This window comes from Podarcis filfolensis (genome assembly GCF_964270895.1).
Source record: "Podarcis filfolensis genome assembly, chromosome: 10".
NCBI lineage: Eukaryota > Metazoa > Chordata > Lepidosauria > Squamata > Lacertidae > Podarcis > Podarcis filfolensis.
This window is the reverse complement of record NC_139612.1, coordinates 4,190,936-4,215,043: the sequence shown is the minus strand read 5'-3', so window position 1 is coordinate 4,215,043 and position 24,108 is coordinate 4,190,936. Positions and strand designations below refer to the sequence as shown.

General features: G+C 41.3%; 1 protein-coding gene across 6 annotated transcripts in view; it reads right to left on the bottom strand.

The window, feature by feature from the left end:
- The window catches only part of HGF (hepatocyte growth factor), a 55,727-nt gene that overhangs the window by 24,781 nt on the left and 6,838 nt on the right, over positions 1-24,108 (bottom strand). For 5 of the 6 annotated variants that reach the window (XM_083575149.1, XM_083575147.1, XM_083575146.1 and 2 more), the window contains exons 2-7: positions 17,486-17,648; positions 14,608-14,720; positions 13,809-13,923; positions 10,901-11,043; positions 10,371-10,491; positions 3,863-3,981 (exon numbers count right to left, since the gene is read on the bottom strand). In XM_083575149.1, the coding sequence (XP_083431275.1) occupies positions 3,863-3,981; positions 10,371-10,491; positions 10,901-11,043; positions 13,809-13,923; positions 14,608-14,720; positions 17,486-17,648 (774 nt within the window). The remainder of the gene's footprint in view (positions 1-3,862; positions 3,982-10,370; positions 10,492-10,900; positions 11,044-13,808; positions 13,924-14,607; positions 14,721-17,485; positions 17,649-24,108) is intronic. The other variant, XM_083575150.1, reaches the window with a different exon arrangement.

Below are 24,108 nucleotides of genomic sequence, written 5' to 3'. Positions count from 1 at the left end.
AAAATATTGCACATTTTTCATTTTTCAGATCTTAAGTTCAGTTCTCCACCCTTCCTCGTCAATTTGTGATTTTTTAAAAAGAAAGTCTCTATGAAAATTCAGTAACATTTTAGTACAATTTTCTTCCAATATGAAAAATCAGCAAGGCAATCTCCCCCAATATAACGCACCTGTGTAAGCTATTTTCACTAATACATGCATTTATATGCACAACCATTTTTGTATACATTACTTGTCTGGATAACTACAACTTGGAGAAGTGTGAATTTAGAAGGAGGTTAGTCCACACAGGACTTCACAGAAATTAAATTCCTCAAGCATTATGAATCTAAGCTAATAGCTACTTCCACATTAGGCTAGCACTGAACTCCAAAGAACTGAATGCCATCAGTTCAAATGTCGAATTGCTTTGCATGAGAAAGACTTTTATCTGTTGTGATTCTGTGACTGTTTTAAGATTTTGTTCTGCAACGCAGTAATGGATTTCATTTCCAAGGTTTTTCCTATTAATACAGTGGTACCTTGGTTTACAATCTTAATCCGTTCCGGAAGTCTGTTCTTAAACCAAAGCGTTCTTAAACCAAGGTGTGCTTTCCCATAGCAGTGGGGACTCAATTTACAAATGGAACACACTCAACAGGAAGCAAAACATGTTCTTATTCCAAGGCAGTGTTCACAAACCAAAACACCTACTTCCGAGTTTGCAGCGTTCTTAATCCAAGTTGTTCATAAACGAAGATGTTCTTAAACCAAGGTACCACTGTACTTCTATTTGGACATAAGCAGGAACACCAGTAAACACTAGGTTTCTGCCTGCTAGATTGTAGTTTCCCAGAATGCAATTCACAGTGCCTTTCTCTCCCCGTGCCTGTGCAACAGCATGCTTCCCAAAGAGCAGAATACTAGGAATCCTTGTAAAGGCTTTGTGTTTATGCACCCTGGCCTGAATTACCCATAGCTCAAACTTTATAAAGTCAATAAGATTTTGTGGGTTCACATCTGCTTGCACAATTAGGGTCTACTGTCTAACCTGGAATATAGATCAGTTTTTAAATGTAAAGTCTGCTGGTAAATACAAAGGTAATTCTTCAAGAGGCATCTTTTGTTGTTGTAACCCCAGTCATATAAACATGTACAAGACGAAATCTATTATAAACCCATCTAACTACTTAAATCCCTGGTTCCACTTCAGTCAAAAGAGTATTTGCGCATGGAAAATTAAACACACAAATCAGTGTTTTGGCATCCTAGATTTGTTCTATGTAGATCACGCACAATTATGGATTAATGCAAAAGTATCTGATTTTTAAAATGAATACATTCCTACATTTAATATTCTAATGGCTTTATTAAGCTAATATTTGTGCACTTTAAAGAGTGTCTGTGCTTCTGTAAATCTGATATCAAATTCTCCCTAGAGTAATATGTTTGGAAAGCCAACAAGTTTCTCTGTCTCAAGACCTTTTGCAGATGTCTCTGCAAGCTGCACTCAGTCTGGCGTGGACTGTTTTGAACAGAATTCTGGAAAATGGTAGCTCCTCAAATGAGTCACTCAGGCAGGCAGGCACGAGGCTTATTTTTACTACTTACAAATTTGTGATAATTGGAAATGTTTATGGAACCGAGGCCGCATCAGGAACATAATTAGAGATATAAGGGATTGAATTTGCGACCTTATTCATGCAAAGTAAAGCATGGGAAGTGAGCGCAAAGCACGTGCTGTACCACTAAGCTAATGGATTCTCTCTGTATCTAACATTATTTATTCCTGACTCCTCTAGAATACTAATGGTCATCACTGAGAGTATACCATTTGCAAAAGCAAATTTGCCTTTAACAGAAGTGTATGACAATCTGTGATGTTTTTGCAGCAAAGTGATTAGTTACATCACATATTGTGTACTTTTGTAGGAATGTTAGGAAGGAGCTGTAACACAGAATGAATACATCAGAAAAACCAAGCGTTACTGCAGAGAAAAATATCAAACTACTCCTTAAGGAAACGGCAATAATGCAATTCAAGGACATTCAAACTCCTACTGGGGCATCAATATTTTCTTGTGCGGCAGTTGTACATTTCCATTGCATTCTTTTTTTATGATCACATTGGTTCAGAGTCATTTCCTGACAAAGTGGTTCAGAGTCATTTCCTGAAGTGAGCCACTTGTACAAAAATGCCCTGTTACCTACAGCTTGTGAATTGCAAATTCATGCAGGAACAGAAAAGACAGAATAATTCCCCTTAAGATTCTTAGGATTCCACAAGTAAATCAGTATATTTTAAAATGGCAAAGATCTTCTACTGGTTGTACATGATTCCTATCTGGCATTTCCAGTGCTTTTTTCTGTGGGTACGCAGGTGTATGCATACCCCTAAACATTTTGTGAATCTAAGTTTGGCCTCCTTGAGGGACAGTATTTCAATATGAGTAAGAAAATGAGAGGACCCCTGAAGGGGGAAAAAGCACTGTGTATATCTCTCTACACTATTTCTGCTCTCTGGCGAACAAGTGCACACCTGCACCCAAGGTAAAACAGGACAAAGGACGCCTGAAAAGCCCAAAGCATGCAAGTCATCTCCCCGGGGAAGCCCACCTGGTGTCAACTTTGTTAATGTTCCAGCACCAAGAAGACATTTTTGTTTCCCCAGGCATTCAGGCAGCACCAGTGATTGGATGTTTTTATCCTCACTGTGTTTATCTGTTTTTATTATTGTATTTTTATTTTCATTTTAAATCACTTTGGAACTTTTTGTTGTTTGCAGCAAAATATAAATTTAATAAACCTAAACCTGTCGTTCAAACTATTTATTTATAATACTAGAAAACTGGTTTTCCTATATGAGATTCATGAGCAAATAGATTACCACTCCAAGAAAAGGTAAAATGCTCTTTAGCATTTTCAGGCTCACAGAAGAGAGAAGCAGCCTCAAAATGTTTGGAACATGCCAAGTCTAAGCAAGATCGGGTCTTTGATCAGTTTAGTTTGGACGTCAAACATTCAGGTAGCATGAAGTCCAGATGGCAATAAATGCACCAGATGTTTGTATTCTCAGGAGAGATTTTTCAGCACTGTTTAGTATGCTAATTGCGAACATAAAAGTAAAAACTGCTAGACAGTCGCTTCTGAGATATTATTTGTTACCTTAAATAGCAAGGTCTCATACATATTGCATTGCTTAAGTGGATTGCAGGGAAAGATAAAGGATTTGCTAGATGTATGCTGAAGCGGATCTCTTATCTTTGCCCACACCAATAAGAACTCTGACCTCAGGAGACCTGCAGCAGCATTGATCTAATATAGTTGTTTTTAAACTGGGTTTGCAAGAACTCTGGGGCAACACAGGCGCTTCAGAGTGTGCTTAGAGGGAAGATAGATATTGTCTACCACTACAACCTTCAGTACAATGCTTCAGAGGATGCTTGGGCATTTTCTAGGTCTCATCTGTACATGCACCTTTGCTTGTGCCCAGGCAAACTCTGTCTCATAAATTCTGAGCTGTTACCCTTAAAATCTGCTTTCAAGACTAATTGTATTATTAGGCCTGCAGCTTCCAGGGAAATTTATGCATGTGGAGAGGGATTGATGGAGCCTGTGTGATCTGAGGGCAAGGCCAGAAATGTAGCACCCACGCCCCAGAAATTGCATGAGGAAAAGCACAAAGAGGGCTGGGGAGAGCATATTAGGTCAGAGAACAGGGGAACGGCCAAACAATGCAGGGGATCGTTGTTATAAGCAACAGGACTGAAACCTACAGAAAATATAACAGGGTTGCCAAGCAGTGAAGAGACAATCTCAGATAGATTATTAGCCTAGATTAAGGAAAAGGGAAAGTCACAATAAACATTTGCATTAAACTCACCACACGTTTTAATTGTGCAAAACTCCCAGGGGGTGTTTGGGTCAAGAGTGTAGCACCACGGCCTCGGCTTATTATCTGGATTGCGGCAGTAATTATCATCAAGGCCTTTGTCAGGATATCTGCAAAGCACACCGACAAGCACGTCAACCAAGTCAGCCTGGCAAGGCTACACAGGCACACAAGATGCAGCCCAAATGACCTCCAGCCTGATAGGGTTCTGAGGCAGTTGGGGCAAACAGGAACCCTAACATGTGGGGTGCCAAATACCTACAGATGTGGGAGGAGGAGTTGCCATCAAAAAGCAGTCAGCAGCTGTAATATCTGGAGGAGAACAGTTTTGATATGCTGCAGGGCATCCAACAGGGTCACTCTGCTAATTGGGCAACCTCCCATTAGTGTCTGGCTTGACACAATACCTTTACTCCCTATCTTCAAATGGCCCAATTAAATGTGGACAATATAAACACTTCCTGGCATGCCAGACTCATTAAGGAAATGGGTTCAACAGTCCTGGGTTCAAACTGGAAGCTATTTTCAATAAACTTTGTGCTAATGATAGCTCTATTTTTAGAAGTCTGCTTATTCTGAGGCCATGCCCTCATTTCCAGCACTGCAAGGAGGAAAAATGCAGATTTCCTCTGCCTTTCTTTATCTTGTCAATATTTTTTTCTCCTTTTAATTATTTCCATACCCTTTGTCCTGGAATTACTGAAAGAAGTGAAGGGGGGAATTGAGACAACTGTCAGTTTCTTGAATGAATAGCATTTGCTTATTCTTTTAGAAATAATTGTTTATATTATATTTATTATACATGGTATGTATAATAAAGTAAAAACCTTTATGTTTATGTTTATGTTTAAAGTAAAGTTCTTTTGAATATTAAAAGTCTGGACATTGTATAGTCTTTACAAAGAAGCTGTCAATCACCTGGAAGAGTTATTTAGCTTTCTAGCTGTAAGATACTCTGCTACTTTGCATATCATCAAAATTTATTTTGATGCTTACTTGATACTTGGACTCAGCCTCTGAGTAAATCTAGACAAGGTCTAGCTGTAACACAGTAGCAGCTTTCTAAAAGGTAGTAAAATTTCTTCTCTCTTTTCTCTCTCTCCAATTACATTTAACGCTCTCCATCAGTGCTTGTTATTTCTGGATTCCAGGCAATTGTGATTAACAATAGATAGAAAGGCTCTTCCCAGGCATTTCTCAGCTTTAATGGGTCATTAATTTCATGCTTCCCCCTTACTTTACAACTTAACCTGCTATTTAGGTGGCCACTGTAATAAGTTAGTAATGCAAGTATAATTGACACTTCCATTTAGTGACTGAAATTTAAAACGTATGCTGTTAATCAAGGCCAAGCTGCATATCCCAAGCTCTGGACCTCCAGGGGAAACATTTAAAGGCAATTGCTCTATCATCTACGTGAATTATTTTATTAGACTACACAGCATGTGCTTTTGTTTACATTCCCTGGAGTTGCCATTTCAGAGAAGAATTGCAGACAGAACTAAAAACATTGGTCTTGGTCAATCAAAGAACACCATGTACTGATGAAACCTCTACCACTATAACACCAAATATCTGCGGAAATGGATCTAGGTTGTATCCAACTAAGACATACCCAGAGCTGAAATAAGGCAGTTATATTCAAAGTACTGACAATGCCATAGCAAGAGTAAAGACTGGGCATGTTTTTGGTGGGCTGGGGGCCAAATGTCAAAGAAAACCCTGAGATTTTAAATAGGCAGCTGCGGTCTCCCAGTTTCACATACTCAAGTTCCTGTTGGCTTTTGTTTTTGTTGTTTTAATAAGAGCTTATGCAAAAGATATTCCAGAAGGACAACAGAATCTTATGCAACTCATTACTTTGCAGAGTTTTGTTTTTTTAAAAAAACGGGGGTCCCTAATTTCATCATACTGGCATTTTGCTATTTATAGCAACTCTATAGGATCCTGTGCTGTATGTCAATTGTTTACAATTAAGTTGTAGTGGCCTAGAGCTACAAAACAATGACATGTGGTTGATCTGCTGCTATACTGTGTCTTCCCACAACACACACTCAAGGGGATGGTTTGGGGTTCCCCAGTACTGTTAAAAAGCAATGGCACAATTACTTCTAAGCCTGATTTCTCCAGACCCGCTGGCTGTTGGCACAGCCTTTCTAGTCAGCAGGGAGCAGGCAGAACTATGCTAAATTCTACTCTTTAAATTTATCAGTTGCAGAATGAAGGTAGAGATATGTAGGAAGTCTGTGGTTTACTGCTTTAGAAAACTCTTGAACTCCCATCACCACTGTCAAGACCCAATGTGCAGTAACTGGCTTCTTTTCTGCTCCTCTGCTGCTGATTCACCTCCCAGTTTCAGCTTCCTTTTGCTGGTACTGTACAGAAATTTGTATCAATACAAGCAGCAGTGTGCTATCTTAATGAGAGTCCTCAGGTCTGACTGGGTGTTACATACACTCATGTAGGTCTTCAATCCTGGTGACTCCATCAATGCACTTGGAGTTCCCACCTGCAATGCACAAGCCAGGTGGGCTGACAGAGACATTTTCCAAGGGCTGCAATGCTCTCAATGCCTGCTTTCCAAACCTTTCCCTGTGAATTTTGCTCTCAGTCTGATAAAATCAATACGCCAACATAATATCCAATCTTTTTGGTGTGTAGTATAGCAATGAAACTCCCCTATTAGTCTTCTCATCACTTGACCATGGCATCCTTCTGGACCGTCTAGGTGGGTTGGGAGCTGGGGGCACTGTTATGCAGTGGTTTGGCTCCTTCCTCCTGGTCCGTCTCCAAAAAGTGGGGGGGGGGATGAGTGTTCAGACCCCTGTGCACTCACTTGTGGGGTATCTCAGGGCTCTGTCCTCTCCCCCATGTTTTTCAACATCTATATGAAGCCGCTGGGAGAGACCATCAGAGGGTTTGGGTAACTATTACCCAACTAATCCAGAATGTGGAAGCTAGACAGGTGACTGGGAGCAGCCACTGGGACCACATAATACTGGTCCTGAAAGACCTACATTGGCTCCCAGCACATTTCAAGCACAATTCAAATGTTGGTGCTGACCTTTAAAACCCTAAACAACCTCAACCCTGTACACCTGAAGGAGTGAGAAGCTTAGATCCCCATAACCTAAAGGTAAAGGACCGCTGACAATTAAGTCCAGTAGTGAACGACTCTGGGGTTGCTGCGCTCATCTTGCTTTACTGTCCGAGGGAGCCAACATTTGTCCACACACAGTTTTTCCGGGTCATGTGGTCAGCATGACTAAGCCGCTTCTGGCGAAACCAAAGCAGTGCATGGAGATGCCGTTGGCCTTCCCGCCAGAGTAGTACCTATTTATCTACTTGCACTTTGACGTGCTTCTGAACTGCTAGGTTATCACCTGATAAAAAAACATCATGGACAGGACCCCGAATTTAGAACTATCACAAAGAACAAACACACAAGGCTGGCCCAGGCCAAGTGTCCTTCCTCTCTCCTGTCACAAGGGAAATGTGTTATGTGATATTATCATGTTGCACACTTCCTTGTGGCCACCTGTTTATTAATTTAATAAATATATATGCTGCTTTTCAAGAAAAATCTGTCCCAAAGTGGTTTACAAGCCACATATAAAATAAAATTCAAACATCACAAAAACAGCATAACATTTCAAAAACTTACAAAAAATCAAGAGAACTGAGCCTAATCCAGCCTTTCTCAACCTGTGGGTCCCCAGATGTTATTGAACTACAACTCCCATCACCCCTAGCTAGCAAGGCCAGAGCTTGGGGATTATGGGAGTTGTAGTCCAACAACATCTGGGGACCCACAGGTTGAGAACCGCTGTGATCCAATGTGATATACAAATTTTCATTATCAGCTAAAAATGGGGAAGCTCTGCAACTCAGTTCAAGTTAGCTGCTAATGACAGTGGTAAAGAAGTAAGACTTTTCACAGTCACGCACAGCAGCAGTATCGAAAGCCCGCCATGTAAATACACCACATCATGCATTTCCATTAAGACATGTTATTTACACCATCACCTACACCTAGCAAACAATTTCTGCCTGATTCAGGAATCATGCATGAGATAAAATGTGGAGCCAGTTGCAGGCCACCGCTCCTGTAGTTAATGAACAAGTGTTCCAATACTGTTAGCAACTGGTTTCCAAGTAGATTACAGTGAAAAAAATATCACTTGTTATGCAACTGGAGCGCAAAATGAGTTAATGATCATTCCAAGGTCACAAAGAATGTCTATGGAAGGAGGACATGGAACTGAATACCAATTCCCTTATTTCCAGCCGTATGATCACACAGCTCATTGCAATGGAAGCAAGAACAATGTTCATATATGCAAGCTGGTTAAAAGTAATTGTTATGATTAAAAGTCAATTCCAATGTGAGCTACAGTTTATGAAATCTCCAGTCCTTAGCAAAATATAGTTGCTGACTTCACAGAGCTACAACCAGTGGCGTAGCGTGGGGGGTGCAGGGGGGGCCGGCCGCAACATCTGAGGGTTAGGGTTAGGGGGCGCAAATCCACGGGTTAGGGGCGCAAATCCACGGGTTAGGGGGCACAAATTACTTGCCTTGCCCCGGGTGCTGACAACCCACGCTACGCCACTGGCTACAACTCCCAGGATTCTCCACGTCTGTGAAAGTGGAATAATTGCGCTTCAAATGTATGGTGTGGGTGTGACCTCAACGTTCAAAGGCAAAGAATTAAGTTTTCTTATGCAATTCATATCAGTGCAAATATATATCCTACACCATAGGACATATCCACACTGCAAATTAAAGTTTGATGTATACCAATTTAACTGCCATGGCTTTAACAGAATATTATTCACCTATTATTATTAGTAGTAGTAGTAGTGGTACTACTAGTAGTATTTTTTTCCATTAAGGATTCTAAGTCCCCCTCACTGTTCCAAGTGTTTACTGACGAGAAAGAATAACTATTAAACTAGTTTACATCTACAGTGTAGATACCCCCCCCCCCGACCATTCTGCATGGCCTAAATTACTCTATCAGCTCCTTTTGAAGGACTCTAAAGTACAGATCACACTGTATGCTTGGATAACAGCCTATAAGAACAAAACCTTTTTAGTCTGCAGTGTCCTTGCATTGGCTCAGATTCACTTTTTTGGCATAAAGTAAATACTGCAACAACTTAAGTAACTGTCCAAAACCAAAACTCGCAGCAATGAACATTGCCGTCGGCCAATGTTTTTTTGTCTGTGGGGTGGGGGGATGGAAGATAAATATGAGATCACTATCAAATATTAGCAAAACATTTATAGATTTAATAGGCAAAGGATCAAAAATCTGAGAAGCTTAAAGGTTAAGTATTCTGGTAGAGATTTATGGAGGACAGTAAAGATTAAGCTCATAAATATTTTCAATTATTTAAGTCACTTTGATAACAAGCTATTTAAAGTTGGTTGGGGTTTTTTAGAGATATCTGTACCTGTGTGTGCATGGTCTCTCTTCTTTCACTCTCTCGTTCATTAAACCCTAGTTATGCTATTAAGATTACCTCATGCTTTTAATTAGAAGCTTTTATGAGCAAACATAAAAGTGAGTTACTTCTACTACTCAATCAATATGAAGTTTAACAATTTCCAATGCTATGTATGGTTGTAGTCCAAAGTTCATTAAAATTAATGAGGATTGTACATGATTCAATACATGATAGATTGTATAGGGTTTATGTTAAACAATTAACGTTCAAATGAATGGAACACCACTGACATTGGTTTGGGCTTGACACATGGACTTGGCTCATGGATTGGGTGATAGCTCCAACATCTACTCAAGTTGCAGGTAGCAATACTCCTACAGACAGTCTACTTTTCAAAAGTAAGCAATGAAAAACTATGTCTGCTATAGAGGATTCACATACCCGGATAAAACTTTTTTCTGGGCCTAAATAAAAGTGCTGGCTTTCCATTCAAAGTGCTGGTTTTGACCTTTAAAGACTTCATAGCTTGGGGGCAGCAGACCTATAGGATTGCCTAGATTCACATCCTATAAGACCTTTCACAACAACCCTTCTCAGGTGTCCCCGTCATCTGGGCCTTTTTAGTGGTGGTGCTCCAGTTATGGAATGCTATTCCCCAGAGAGACACACTTTATGCATACATTGTTATCATTCTGATGCCATTCTGAGGCATTCTTATTTTCTCACGCCCTTTCATTTCAGTTAGTTTCTTCTCTGCTGAAGGTTTTCATGCCATCTTTAGATTCTGCTATTTCTCCTTTCTGTGTGCTCTGCATTTTTTGTTTCCTTATTTTTAAGCTACCCTGGCAACTCACTGGAAGGACAAGACAAACATCATTCTAGTTACTAATTAAATGCATGAATGAAGGGTTAAAATCCAATTCATGACGGAAAAATGTGTGCATGGCAGTGATTCCAATAGCCTACAGGCAGCAGTCCTGTCTCAAAAAGACAGACAGGTTCCATTCATAATCTGTACTTCCTTAAAATAAATGAAGAGCATTTTTACTTCTCTGGACGAAATGGGTGCCTGTGTGGTCTCTGAAGGTCCCAGCGTTGACATTCCTTGCCAGTTTCTGTGTGGTCCATGGGGCCTCTATAGCTTTCGCCATGGCACGTCATGCATTCAGCTGAAAGTACAGAAAATTGACTCTTTTCTAGGATAGTGACTTGAGCTCAACACCTCATTCCAATACTGCAGATGAAAGCATATGTCAACAAATAGCAACCCTGTTAGATTCACATGGTCTTCTATTAAATTAATTATGGTTTTTATCAATTTTTCCCTAATGTGAAATCTGAAGTAAGAATGGAGGTTTCTCTGTTGCCAAAACATCGAAGGACTTTCAAGAGTTTCCAAAAGGCAGCCTAGATTGTCACAAAGTTTGAATCCTAAGCGTCAAGAAAACGTTGTCTAATAATTATCAGAATCTGAGCTGCACTCAAAAGACAGAAATTTGTGGTGTATCATATTTGTAAAGTTAATTCTGCTTCTGCACAAAACTGAAATCAACTAATGGTTGGCCTTCTGGGTGTTACCTTCCGAGCAGAGGGGAATGTCACAGGGTTCATGACGCTTCGTTGGGCTGCTTGTAAAGCACCAGGGGCCGCCTTCCTCTCCTCGGGGATTGCGGCAGTAGTTTTCACGTAGATCTTTACCTCGATAGCTCGAAGGCAAAAAGCTAGTTTTAAAATGACAATCATTACAGTATAAGAGCATGCAAGCTTTGTCGCGAACCTTAATAATTAGTTTATCTGACTCCTATTTATTTATTTATTTAATAAACGTTAACTGCCTGCTGACATTCCTGCACGAGATAAAAATAATACTTGAAAACTATACAGTAAAGCAGTAGAGAACAAAAATGTAGTCAGGCAAAGAGCAGCAAAGAGCATCTGTGACCTAGAACTGCACCAGTTGGTTTTGCCGGTGCCAAATAATATCTTCCTCTGCAATTATTAATTAGACTCCCTAATTTTACCCCTGAGACTACATATGCTTATCATCCAGGTCAGGTATGGTATTAATTCATATTATACACCTGAGGACATTTAACGGCAATTGTTGGCTAGAATAGGACAGTATGAACATATAACACCAGTTCTGGCTTGGCTGAACAGGTTACCAATTCATTTCCAGGCTCACTTCAAAGACCTGGTTTTGACCTATCATATGCTGCTCATATGCTAGAAACATCTCTTTTTTCCGGAGTAAACAGAAGAGGTGCCTTTCTCATGTAGTCCCTAGTTTTCCTTATTTCCGCTTCCATGCTATCAATCTTTCATAACCTCTTTGCTAAGGACAGCTTCAGGGAAGCTTTTCTGATCGAGAATTACATTTCATGTGTGTGTTTAACAATGGTATGCGCTTGTGTATTGCAGTATTATGGAAATTTCCTCCCCCACCTCTTTCATCAGAAAGTCCTAAGCTTGGGAAAGATAAGCATTAAATGCAAGCCAGCAACATTCAATCCAGATTGCCCTAAATATGTTATCATACAGCCTTTCATATAGAACAAAAAAAAAAATTCTTGTTACAGTTTTGGAGGATGAGATCCAATCCTGCCTACTAGCTTTCCAAAGTTCTGCTGGGACACAAGGGCCAGTTCTTGCTTGCCAGTGCTACATGACTTGGAAGCATAAAAGAATGTCACAAGCAGGCAGTGCTCACCATGAAGCATCACTTTGGCAGGCAACTAGAGGAGCCTCAGTGCTGCCTGAAAAATGTGCTCCCAAACTTAAATGTGCTGACAGTGTCTACATATTGAGTGTTGTTTGCCTGCACTTGTGCACATACCAAAGGTAATTATGTAGAGGTCACAGGTAAGTGTGCACTGGGTCCCACCTTTATCTAAACACCACAAATAAGCAAAAAGAGCAGTTCTAGGGGAAGAACACTTCTAAAAAATAGCTTGAAGTTGATTACCGTGATGCTCATCAACTCCATTGTACTAACTAGACAATTCCCAGATTTATTTATTTTATTTTTTATTTTTTGCAGAAAATGGCAATGACATCTACTCTACAGAACCTTTTTATTACAGGAATTTATAACAAAATCTACTGGACAGATTTTTTCTGCCTTAAGAATCCTATATAAAAAAATATTTTGCATATACAATGAAATCCAAAATAGGGAAATATCTGCTAAACCATGAACCCAGGTTCAGACAACACACTCAGCCAAACGGTGGCTTGTTCAGCACAATGCAGAGGTAAAATTGTGTTCCTGCCATGAGTGGGTGTGGATTTCACCACCACTACCTAGAAGAGACACAAGGAGAGACTTTTCCAAGGGAAAGGGGGTGGCAGTCAAGGCGAGGTAACCACTCATGGGGAAGCAAACTGGGGCTAATAAGGCCACTCCGCTCCTTCCTCATCCTCAAAGCAGCCACAATCTCTTTTCTGAGCTCATTCACACTAAGCCATAAAGTTGGGCTCCCAACTTTAGCCATGAATATTTTTAAAGCTGGAATGATCATGAAACCACTCTTTATGTGAAAGAATTTCAAAAGACTTCTCTTATCTGGCTTTTGCAATACTTGATTCTTTATGCATTTCCCAGGATATGTATTTTTCATGGAAAATGCCCAAGAACATTAATCTATGATCCTGATCTATTTTACATTGTCTGTTTATATTTCAGTGAATGGTCTCCAAATACAAGTATTCCAGATTTAGAACAATTTAACTTCCGTTTTCTCTCCTTACAATATGTTGGAATATAATACATCCAATAGCACAAATCTAGCCATCCCAGTGCAATAAATTATGGATTAACCTCAACATTTGGAGAGAAAATTCAAGATTCTCACAGTTTTCATTTATCATTAATGAAAATTAAGCACTTCGTCTGCTTTGAGGGGCCCCATCCTGCCCTGTCCTCCATCCAGCACTGCTGTCTCAACGTACAGGACTTTTCAAGAACCACTTCAGCTTTTCTGATGTATATATGGAAATCATTCTAGTGTACACCTTAAAACTAAAATGATAATGCAACAAACAAACTTGTGTTTCCCAATATGTACACCCTACAGAGATCATCAGCAGTCTTAGATCTGCAGGTGCATTTGCTGTCAACTGCCCAGTTGACTGTCATCTTTCAATGTCTCAAAGGCTGTCACATGGGAGATGGAGCAAGCTTGTTTTCTCCTGCTCCGGAGGGGAGGACTCAAACCAATGGATTCAAGTTACAAGAAAGGAGATTCCGACTAAACATTAGGAAAAGCTTTCTGATGGGAAGAGCTGTCTGACAGTGGAACAGTCTCCTTTGGAAGCTGGTGGACTCTTCTTCCTTGGGATTCCTGCATTGCAGGGGGTTGGACTAGATAACCCTTGGGGTCCCTTCCAATTCCACAATTTTATGATTCTATTATCAATGAAATGAAAGGAAATTGGCAGGAGAAAGTTATGTAAGACTGGGCTCTTGTGATCCCATCAATCTTACCTGTGTTCATGAGGTATTGTGGAATTCCATGCCTGACACCGAATGCCACTTTTTGTGACTGATATGGTTCCCTTGTAATTTGCTCCTTTACCAATGATACAATTTCTGACATAGTCTGTGGGAGATGAATCATAAAACAAAGCAGATAAATGGAAGACCTCACATTTTATTAGTGAATAAAAATGCATAGAAATTTAGCAAGTGTACTTTTATACTCACACATAATAAAGGTCAACTCATCTTGCTTTGTGCCAATTGTTCATGACTAGTGCAATTTTTAAAAATCTAAAATTTCATACAATAATTTGTTAAATGTTTGGGCCAGTATCCAAAGAACTATGCAACTAATTCTGTGCACCAAGGGGGGCTCTGAGCTTCTGTTTCTCAAACAGCACCACCCCAGTGCCAAATGGCAAAGAGATGAGAGTCAAAATAGTTCAGAGAATGAGCCTGCTGTTCAAAGTAAACAACATCAAATCATTGGCCACTTACAAGTCCTTGGCCTTATCTATATTTATTCACTCTTTAAAACCTTTGTTGGGACATAAGAAAATGTTCTGTTTAGTTTCATTAATTTAATCCTGCAGCTAAACAAGGAGTTTTACTTGACTTTTTTCCTGGAACTGTTCTTTTCAGTTCCCCATCTGACCCTTGGAATGAAAATGGCTCCCCAATCCCTGTATTAGAACTTCTATAAAGGGAGGGGGGTTCACAATAGCCAATGGGGCATTATACTAACTCGCTCACTCAGGCAGGCTTTCTTGTCTATAATGTCATGGCTAACGAATAAGCAACTTACCTTTCTTTTCATACAGGTCAAATGTGTTGTCTTCCCTGCTCCTCACTCCATTTTCTAGGGCAGTAAAGGAAAACCAATGGCAGCGTTTGGAAGCTTTATCAAATGCAAAAGCCCTGTGCAGAAAATGGGATGAATAAATAGTAAAACTCTAGTAAGATGTCCAACTCTGTATGGGAAGGAAGAAGTCTCAGTCTGACTGAGGAGACTCTCAGGCCCTTGACAGACAGAATGCAACATCTGGCCCTAACAAATGCTGAGGTTTTTCCTCTGAATTTCCATGAATCCACTCCCCATTCCCCTCTTTCAAAATGGGAACGAATCACTAGCGGGTTCAGGGAGATCTTGCATTGCTACCAATAATGAAAGTCAGATACTATTTGCTACTCATTGTTAGAAGCCTAGAAAAGTACAAACGTTGCGGGTGATGATGATGTTGATCCAACCTTGCTTCCAGTGGCTCTTGGGGGGTAGGAGTGATGGCTGTCCTCACTGACATCACACGATGGCAGTCACTTTTCTCACCCCAAGAATATCTCACGGACTTTTGCTATTATGTAACATTATTATGTAACATTATTCCCTATTCTGTTTCCGGTAACAGAGCCAGTGTGGTGTAGTGGTTAAGAGCGATAGACTCGTAATCTGGTGAACTGGGTTCGCTTCCCCGCTCCTCCACCTGAGCTGCTGGGTGACCATGGGCCAGTCACACTTCTTTGAAGTCTCTCAGCCTGACTCACTTCACAGAGTGTTTCTTGTGGGGGAGGAAGGGAAAGGAGAATGTGAGCCGCTTTGAGACTCCTTAGGGTAGCGATAAAGCGGGATATCAAATCCAAACTCTTCTTCTTTTATGTGCCTGAGCCCAGCCAAGTAGGTAAGTAGGTAGGTAGGTAGGTACGTAGGAAAGAAAGAAAGAAAGAAAGAAAGAAAGAAAGAAAGAAAGAAAGAAAGAAAACTACCCTAAACTAAAAAAAAAAATGTCCCCAAAAAGGTCTTACAGTTTCACATACACACACAAATCCAAAATCAAATCAATCTTGAGGGGGGAGGTATTTGCACTCTATTCTGCAAAAAATGCAATTTAAACCCCCCCCCCAATCCTGGGCCAAATAGTTTCACATAGTTTTAGTAGTAATCTGCTGCCTCATCTTCTTCCTTGTTGCATCTGTTTTGAGAGGGGGGACAGTGGGCTTTCCAAGTGGCTCTCTTGGCCAGAGCTGGGCATAACAGTTTTCAGGAGTCATTGCAATATGCAGCACCACTAGCATAGAGGTACCATCAATATAAAGTGGAAAAGCCAAAGTTTTCAAGAAACAGATCTGCCCACCTGCCTCACTGCCCCAGTCACCCGGCTCATCTCCCAGGACGTGCTCTGAAAGCTCAGTGATTATGCTATCATTTTAAATGACCTGAAAGAAATCTCCCTTTCATAACTGATAGACTACAAGATATTATTATTATTATTATTATTATTATTATTATTATTACCTGAACTTCACCAGCAGGTCACAGCACAGGTTACAACAACTTAGGTTACTGGAACACAACTCTCATCAGCCCTCGCAAGCATAGCCAGGGATGATGGGAGCGATAGTTCAGCCACATCTGAAGGGTCAAAGGTTCCCCACATCTGCCACTGGGCAACGTAAAGCAGGAGAAAAATTTGGACACATTCCAAAATAAAAAAAAATATTATTTTGGTCCACAAAGACATATAGGATATCTGCTGCTATAAGCAGAAAAGCAATCAGCAGCCAGATAAATGGAGAATAAGCAACTAGCAATATAATAATAATAATAATAATAATAATAATAATAATAATAATAATAATAATACCTGCCCATCTGGTGGGTTGCCCCAACCACTCTGGGCAGCTCCCAACATCATCGTTGTCATCATAACAACAACAACAATAACAACAAGCATTAATAGTAACAATCAGATCCTATATAAAAGTCACATTAACTTTAAAATAAACAACATATCAAATAAAGCAATACTCAATAATCCATTAGGATCCAATACTAAACAGTAAAAATAAACTAGCCAAACCATTACATATATCACAAAACTGTCTGAGGTGAAATCTACACATATATAAAAAATGCTGTGAAAATGCTTTTTTAAAAAAGTTTTGAAAAATACATTGAATTTTGCATAGCCCAGTTGCGCCATCTAGTGTCGCATTTGTATATTGCACTTTACAACACATTTAAAACATTTTATTTGCAGCTGTATAGCTGAGTCCCAAGTTTGCAAAATACATGCACGTGAAGCTGATCTGGGCAATTGCCTGAAAGCACTTCTCTCTTAGAAACTCTTGGCCCTGGGCAATTCCTTCAGTTTGTTCTTTTCCAAATGGCTGACCACCAGCAAATCTCAAAAAAAAGACACTCCACATTTACTTACTTTTAACACCTCATTATCTTCCAACTTCTGAAAACATGATCTCATTTTATAATATTTTATAGCCTTTTTCCAAGCAAGTTCAAAGCAGTAAAGTTGTCAAAGTGTCATAAAAAACAGATAAAACCAACAAAACAAGAAGGCTAGAAATATCAACAAATTTATTAGGACCCTTCGCCTGGTATCCCAGGACTGTCTTCAAAAGAGATCAGTAGCAGGAAATGAGTTTATGCAATTCTTCCACAACCGCAGGGGGAACAACAATAATCTGAACAGGCCTGAAGTCATATAAACAGCGCACCTAATATCACCTAACATCAGCTCAGCCAGCCAGCTTCAAAAATATTTTGCTCAAATGCTCTTCTAAAAAGCAAAGTTTCCTCTTGTCTATGGAAGCTTGTCAGTTAAATACCATGATGCTTGGACTAGACTAGTATTTTGGCAATACTAAAAGCAAATTAAAACATTGCTTACTTGCAAGAGAATGGAAGTCCTTTATTCCTGTTGCATCTTTTGGCGCACTGTTCCGTAGTATTTAGCAGCTTGGTCTTCACTTTCAGCGCCTTGTCTATTCTCATTAACGTGGCATCAGCTGTCTTCCTGTAGTCATGAAGGGGATTTCTTTTCCCTTTGCCTTCTGCAGAAAGAACCAACAGGTTCATACAGGCAGCACTTTTTCCCTAAAGAAATATTTAGGGGAACTCCCATTTCCCTACTCATATTTAAATACTGCCCCCCAATGAGGCCAAAGTTAGATTCACAAAATGTTTAGGAGTATGCGTCCCCCCCAGAAAAAGCACTATATACAGGCATTAATCACATATGGATGAGGAACTGGAAAAAAAATGAAGAGTAATGAACAACACTAACAGAAACTCAGGATCCAGCAGTAATTGCAGATTTGGGCTATAAATTGGGGAGATGTGGCAGGAGAAAGGTGATGATGGAGTGATGGTAGCTGAGGGAAAAGCAGCAATGGACAAATTACTCTTTGACTACAGGTGTAGCTTAGGGAGTTTGGGGGACCAAGGGATGGTGCAAGACCTCACAGATTGCATAAACTGAATTCAAGCTGAGCCAAATGCTTCTTCCCTCATTTTGTGGGACCATTCCTCTCTCTTGAAAGTGAGGGGGATATTCAACAATTCTGGGGGCAGGGGGAGGCAGGCAAATTCTGAAGTGGTGGCAATCTTACTTTTATGATTCCATGGTTCTATGAAATCAGAAGCTGGGATTACGTCTGTAATTCCATAGATGTCCTGGAGAAACAGGGACACTTGGTGGGTATGTACTAGTAGTCCAAGAAAAGAAGCTTGGAGGTTTCCCTGCCAGGGCTAAAAGAAGCCGGATGGGGGCGCAATTTTCATCAGAACTGTACTGCAAGAAGCAAAGGTTTATATCCTCCTCCCTGTGCACTGCAGTCCCAGCACTTTTGCAATTAAATGCATTGGGTTTCCTTAATGAAATAAATCAAATAAAGACACAGCGGGAAGTTTATCATCCCATCTAGTCTGGTCCTTTTCTGGGTTGAGCATTGCAGGCTTGCTTCCAGCTGGTGTTGAAGATAATGTGAATGCTGGAGGGGATGCATGAAAAATTGTCAAGACTAAAGTAAAGGTAAAGGGACCCCTGACCATTAGGTCCCGTCGTGACCAACTCTGGGGTTGCAGCGCTCATCTCGCTTTACTGGCCGAGGGAGCTGGCGTACAGCTTCCGGGTCATGTGCCAGCATGACTAAGCCGTTCTGGCGAACCAGAGCAGCACACAGAAATGCCGTTTACCTTACCGCCGGAGCGGTACCTATTTATCTACTTGCACTTTGACGTGCTTTTGAACTGCTAGGTTGGCAGGAGCAGGGACCGAGCAACGGGAGCTCACCCAGTTGCAGGGATTCGAACCGCGACCTTCTGATTGGCAAGTCCTAGGCTCTGTGGTTTAACCCACAGCGCCACCCGCGTCCTAGAAGTAGTAAGAAGAATGTGGCCCTAGAAGTAGTGTTAATTTTCACTTAGGGGAATTCCAACTGCACACACCAAAATGGGAAAGGACTGCTAAAGCAGCAACACATACACACCCAAACAAACCGGAAACCTCAACAGACAGGGTGGTAGACTGGATAAATTGTTGGGGCTTGCATTTGGAAAAGCCAAATTCACATTCCCACTCAGCTGTGATGTGACGCTCACTGGGTGGCCAAATACTCTCTCTTTCCACCCCACCACCGCCTAACCAACACATCAAGCATAAAATCCCACTCAAAGGTCCTCGAGGGTGGGCTAAAAGTGTAACAAATAAGCACAAGAAATAAGTATTCAGCCATTTGGAACACAAGCTGAAGCCTTTATTACTTTTACCCACTGGTTTGCATTATGATCTTCTGAGAATAAAGCTGATTTCACTTTAGCAAAGAAGCTACATAAAATGTAAATCTAAAAACAACTTAAAAATAGTTGAGTGCCAGAAATCTGTCACGTTACTGCACATGAAGTATACTTTTGTTTCTCCTTTTGCAATATTTCCTTCCTTCCTCTAAAATACATTGCACCAGTAATAAGCTAAAGAGGTGTCACAAGCAATCAAGATTACAACAGAGGTTTCCTAGAAGGCCCCCTTTTTTTTTAAAAGCAACTGTAGACTTCTACAGTTCTCCACCACATTTTTCAATCTCAGTGACAGCTTGGATGGCTTTAAAAGAGGATTCTACAAACTCCTGAAGGAGAAAGCTGCCAGTCATGGTTCTGCTCAGGTTCTGGTTTCAAGCTTCCCATTGGCATCTGGTTGTTCTCTGTGAGAACAGGACGTGGACTCGACGGGCCATTGGCCTGATCCCGCAGGCTCTTCACAGGTTTTTAAGTGTTATATGAAACTTTCTCAGCACCCCTCCTCTCCTCTATCCCCACCTTCATGATATGCAGCAGATTCCGCAGACCTAGCTGGCCTGACCTTAGGTCCCCCAGCTTCAAGCCTGTTGCCACCAGGCAATCCATCACCTATCTGTACGGGGACTGCCTGGTGGTAGCAGTGGAGAGCAGCAGCAACACTGTATTCAGCGCTGGGTGGCTTGGAGCCACAATTTCCCTCAACGGTCCCTCAATACACCAATGTATTTTTTGAAATTTAAGTGGTGCTGCCAAGCCACCTGACACAGGGAAGCTTATGGTAGTTATTATAGCAGTGGCAGTGTTTCTCAAACTTGGGTCTCCATCCATTGTTGGACTACATCTCTAGCTAACAGGACCAGTGGTCAGAGATGATGGGAGCTGTAGTCCAACAACGTCTGGAGACCCAAGCTTCAGAAACACTGGAGTAGAGCAGCAGAATGCCCTGTCAAGGCAATGGGGTCCCAGCAGCTGCTCAAGGATGCAACACACTAAACCTTGACCTGTAATACCATCTACAGATTTTGGCTGCGTAGCTTGAGCCCTTGGTCCCTATAGAAATGAAAGTAGGTCTACTTCTGAAGCACCCTTCACATATGAAGAAGATGCTTCCACATAGTGCAATCTCCCAAAACTGGGAGATCCATATAAATGACAATGATCTTGCAAGTGGTGCCAATTGTTTGGGCCTTTCCCACCTAAGTAGCAGCTTTCCTTCCACTTGTGATTGCATCATTCACTCACAGTTCCTTCATGTATTGAATTGCCTCTGTAAAGGTAAAGGTAAAGGGTAAAGGGACCCCTGACCGTTAGGTCCAGTTGTGGCTGACTCTGGGGTTGCGGCGCTCATGTTGCTTTATTGGCTGAGGGAGCCAGCATACAGCTTCTGGGTCATGTGGCCAGCATGACTAAGCCGCTTCTGGTGAACCAGAGCAGCGCATGGAAACACCATTTATCTTCACGCCGGAGCGGTACCTATTTATCTACTTGCACTTTGATGTGCTTTTGAGCTGCTGGGTTGGCCTCTGTAGGAAAGCACAAAATGTGTGTCTGAGTCATGGTGAGAAACGTAACGCTGGAACAAGGGTAGGGTACCCTTTCAGCTCCATGGATCCTTATCAAGATCAACCTTGCAGGCCAAATTTGACATGCGGGGAGGGCCACCCATGTGGTGACATGGCATCTTATTCCTGGAATAGCTGACAGCTCAGGCAGCAGAGAATGATATTCTTAATCTCAGGTTCATGGGTTCAAGACCCACATTGGGCAAAAGATTCCTGCATTGCAGCAGGTTGGACTAGATGACCCTTGTGGTCCCTTACAACTCTACAATTCTATTATTCTATTATCATTATGACGCCATATGATTGATGGGTGGGTTGTCCTACCCACCTCTCAAAATCCCTTGTGCACCCATCAGTCCGCAGGTGACTACAGTATCACAAAGAAATCACTCACTGGGAACCTGCTGCTTTCACCCCCACCCCCCCAATAGTGAACATAGCTAGTGCCAACAGGACCATGGCTACAATGGGCCACTGGGAATCAAGAGGGTGGTATCAGAAAGGTCAGAGGAACCCCAAGGTTTGCAGAAGTACTAAAAAACCCTTCAAAAAATCCTGAGGGTGCACAAAGCCCCCAAACAGCCTACACAACAAGCCCAGTAGATATGAAATATTGAGTGTCAATTGGAAAATAAAAATAACACATAGTCAGGGAGTGGAATGCTTGAGATCTTTACAGTTTATAGTATCCTGGAGGAAACCATGCCTGGCTGGCAAGAACCCTGAACAGGAGAACTTCTGCAATGAGGTGGGGATATACTGCAATATTTTGTTGCAAGTACCACCAGTATATAACTGGTGAAACTAGCATTCTTTTCCAAGTACTGCTGCACATTATGCAGGGGGTGGGGAACTCTGAAATAAATAGTGTTATAAGTTTGGGGGGTGGGGAGCAGGCTGTATGCCAACTCATTCTAACTCCTGGATTCAGCAAGTGTTAAAAAAATAAGCCAGGCTGCCTTCCTTGTAAGGTGATCACCTAGGTGATGGGCTATTAAGAGGAACAAAGAAGTGGATCTGTGCAAGATGGCAAGTGGGTGGGTCCCCTTCCCTAAAATGTTTGCTTTCTCTTGGGATTCAAGGCTGTGGCTGTTGGGGAAGCAAGGCCTTCTTGAGGTGTTAATGCTGTGAAACCCTCCATCGTAGGCTCAGGTTGTATATATGTGTAAATAAACCATGTATCATAAAGACACCAGGCTACACTTCATTACAAAGGAAGCACAAACCCTGGGTAAGTGCCTGGAACCCTGAAATCTCACACTGCTAGGAGATTGGGGTACAACAATAGTGTATTAAAGTGAAGAAACATGAAATCTCCAAACTCTCCAAACTGAAAGGAACTTTAACAGAGGAGGCAATTGTATACAGCTTCCATTTTTTCCCTGGACTTATATAAAACTGAAGACATGCCAAAGAAAAGATTACATCTTTCGCATTAGTAGGTGGAATGTCAATAGATATTTATCTATAGAAAGAGCTACTGCCTAGCCCTTAACCATCAACTTAAAAAAATGCAATCTGTAGTTTTGTTTTGTTTTTAATTAAGAAAAGAATTTCACTTGGTATTGTGTAAGACTGCTTGTTAGCAGTTAGCATATGGATAATTCAAGTCAAATAAATACTAAAAATCAAGTAATTTGTAGTAAAACATGCACACGCAACTAGGTCACAGCAAAGTTACAAAATAGATTTACAAAGTACAGTCAAATACAACCCCAGGGCTAATAAAATTGAACTCCAGCTCAATTGATTTTTAAGGGAAAACAGCAATGAATATGCTGGAAACAGCAATGGGTGAGGGAGAAGGCAATTTTTAGACAGTTTGGTATTTTTAAGCACTTTACCATTTTTACCAAGGAAATGAATGTTACCCAGTTATGATATACATTACATTGTCTTTTTATCTTCTTTGCAATCCATTTTTCAGTATATTACTGAGGCTTCTGTTTGTGCAGTTGTCACATAGACCCTAGGAAAAGACAAAGGATTTGCCTTTCATCTGCATCCTGCATTCTGGTACATGTTGCCTTCACAACCTACATCAAGAAGGGCTACCAATGCAGCAGGCAGTAACAAAGAGCCACACAGGCTGTTTTAGAATATAGTTAGGGCTGCCATACACCCGGATTTTCCTGGACATTACTGGGACTTCAAAGGCAAGTCCAGGGGGAATTTCTGAAAGGCGGCGCTTTGTCCTGAATCATAGGCAAGTCAATCGAAAAATCACATGGGGGGTGTTATCTAAAAAAAGCTGAACAATTTCGGGGTCTCTCTATTGGGGTGTCCTGGTTTTTACTTTTTGAAATATGGCAACCCTAACTATAATTGGAAGGTACATGCCCCAGACAGGGACAGCCCCTTTCTTCCTTCTTCCAGGAATAGGTTATCTGCACATCAGGGTGGTTTGGCAGCCTGGCATAAGGTTTTGTTCTGCTGTTGTCCCTCTGTAGATGCCTATCAGTCTAGATACACATCAGACGAACAGCAGCACAAAGCTTCCAAACAAGGAATAAGAAGCTTTTGTTTCGACGTTCAGCGTCCCCTCCCACCAGTAATAACGTCACCAAAGTTTCCACTCCTTTTCATAGGAAACAGTTCCCTTATGTGACATGTATAATTTTATAACTGGTGCCATTTTTGTTTTTATTCTGCTAATGAATATAAGTAGCCTGTGCACTTCATTGGGTTTGAATTCAAGTGTCCTCAGCCCAAGTCAAATTCCATATCCAACCCCTCGACTAGCTCTTGCAATTTTCTTATCTTAGTCCTGAGGAGTGGGTTTTAATAGATGAGAGAAGATAGTTTAATTAGAATTTATCTCTCCAGGCACCCATGTTGAACAGAGTTTGAAGTCCCATCCTTAGTAGCAAAATTGAAGCATAGGAATTAGGCTGTAAAGCATGGGAAGGCAAACTAAGGACCGCGGGCCGGATCAGGCCCAACTGCCTTCTGGATCTGGCCTGCGGATGGTCCAGGAATTGCCGTGCGGATCACCAGCATGTGCGTTCTTTCCCTCGTCCTCCCCCTCCCTCACATGGCAGTGGCGGCACCTCCTCCCTCCCTCCCTCCTCCTGGCTTCTCCCTGCCATGCCTAGAGGAGGAAGGGGGCTGGGCTTTGTTGGTGCCAGCAGCAGCAGCAGCACTCGAGCGGCCG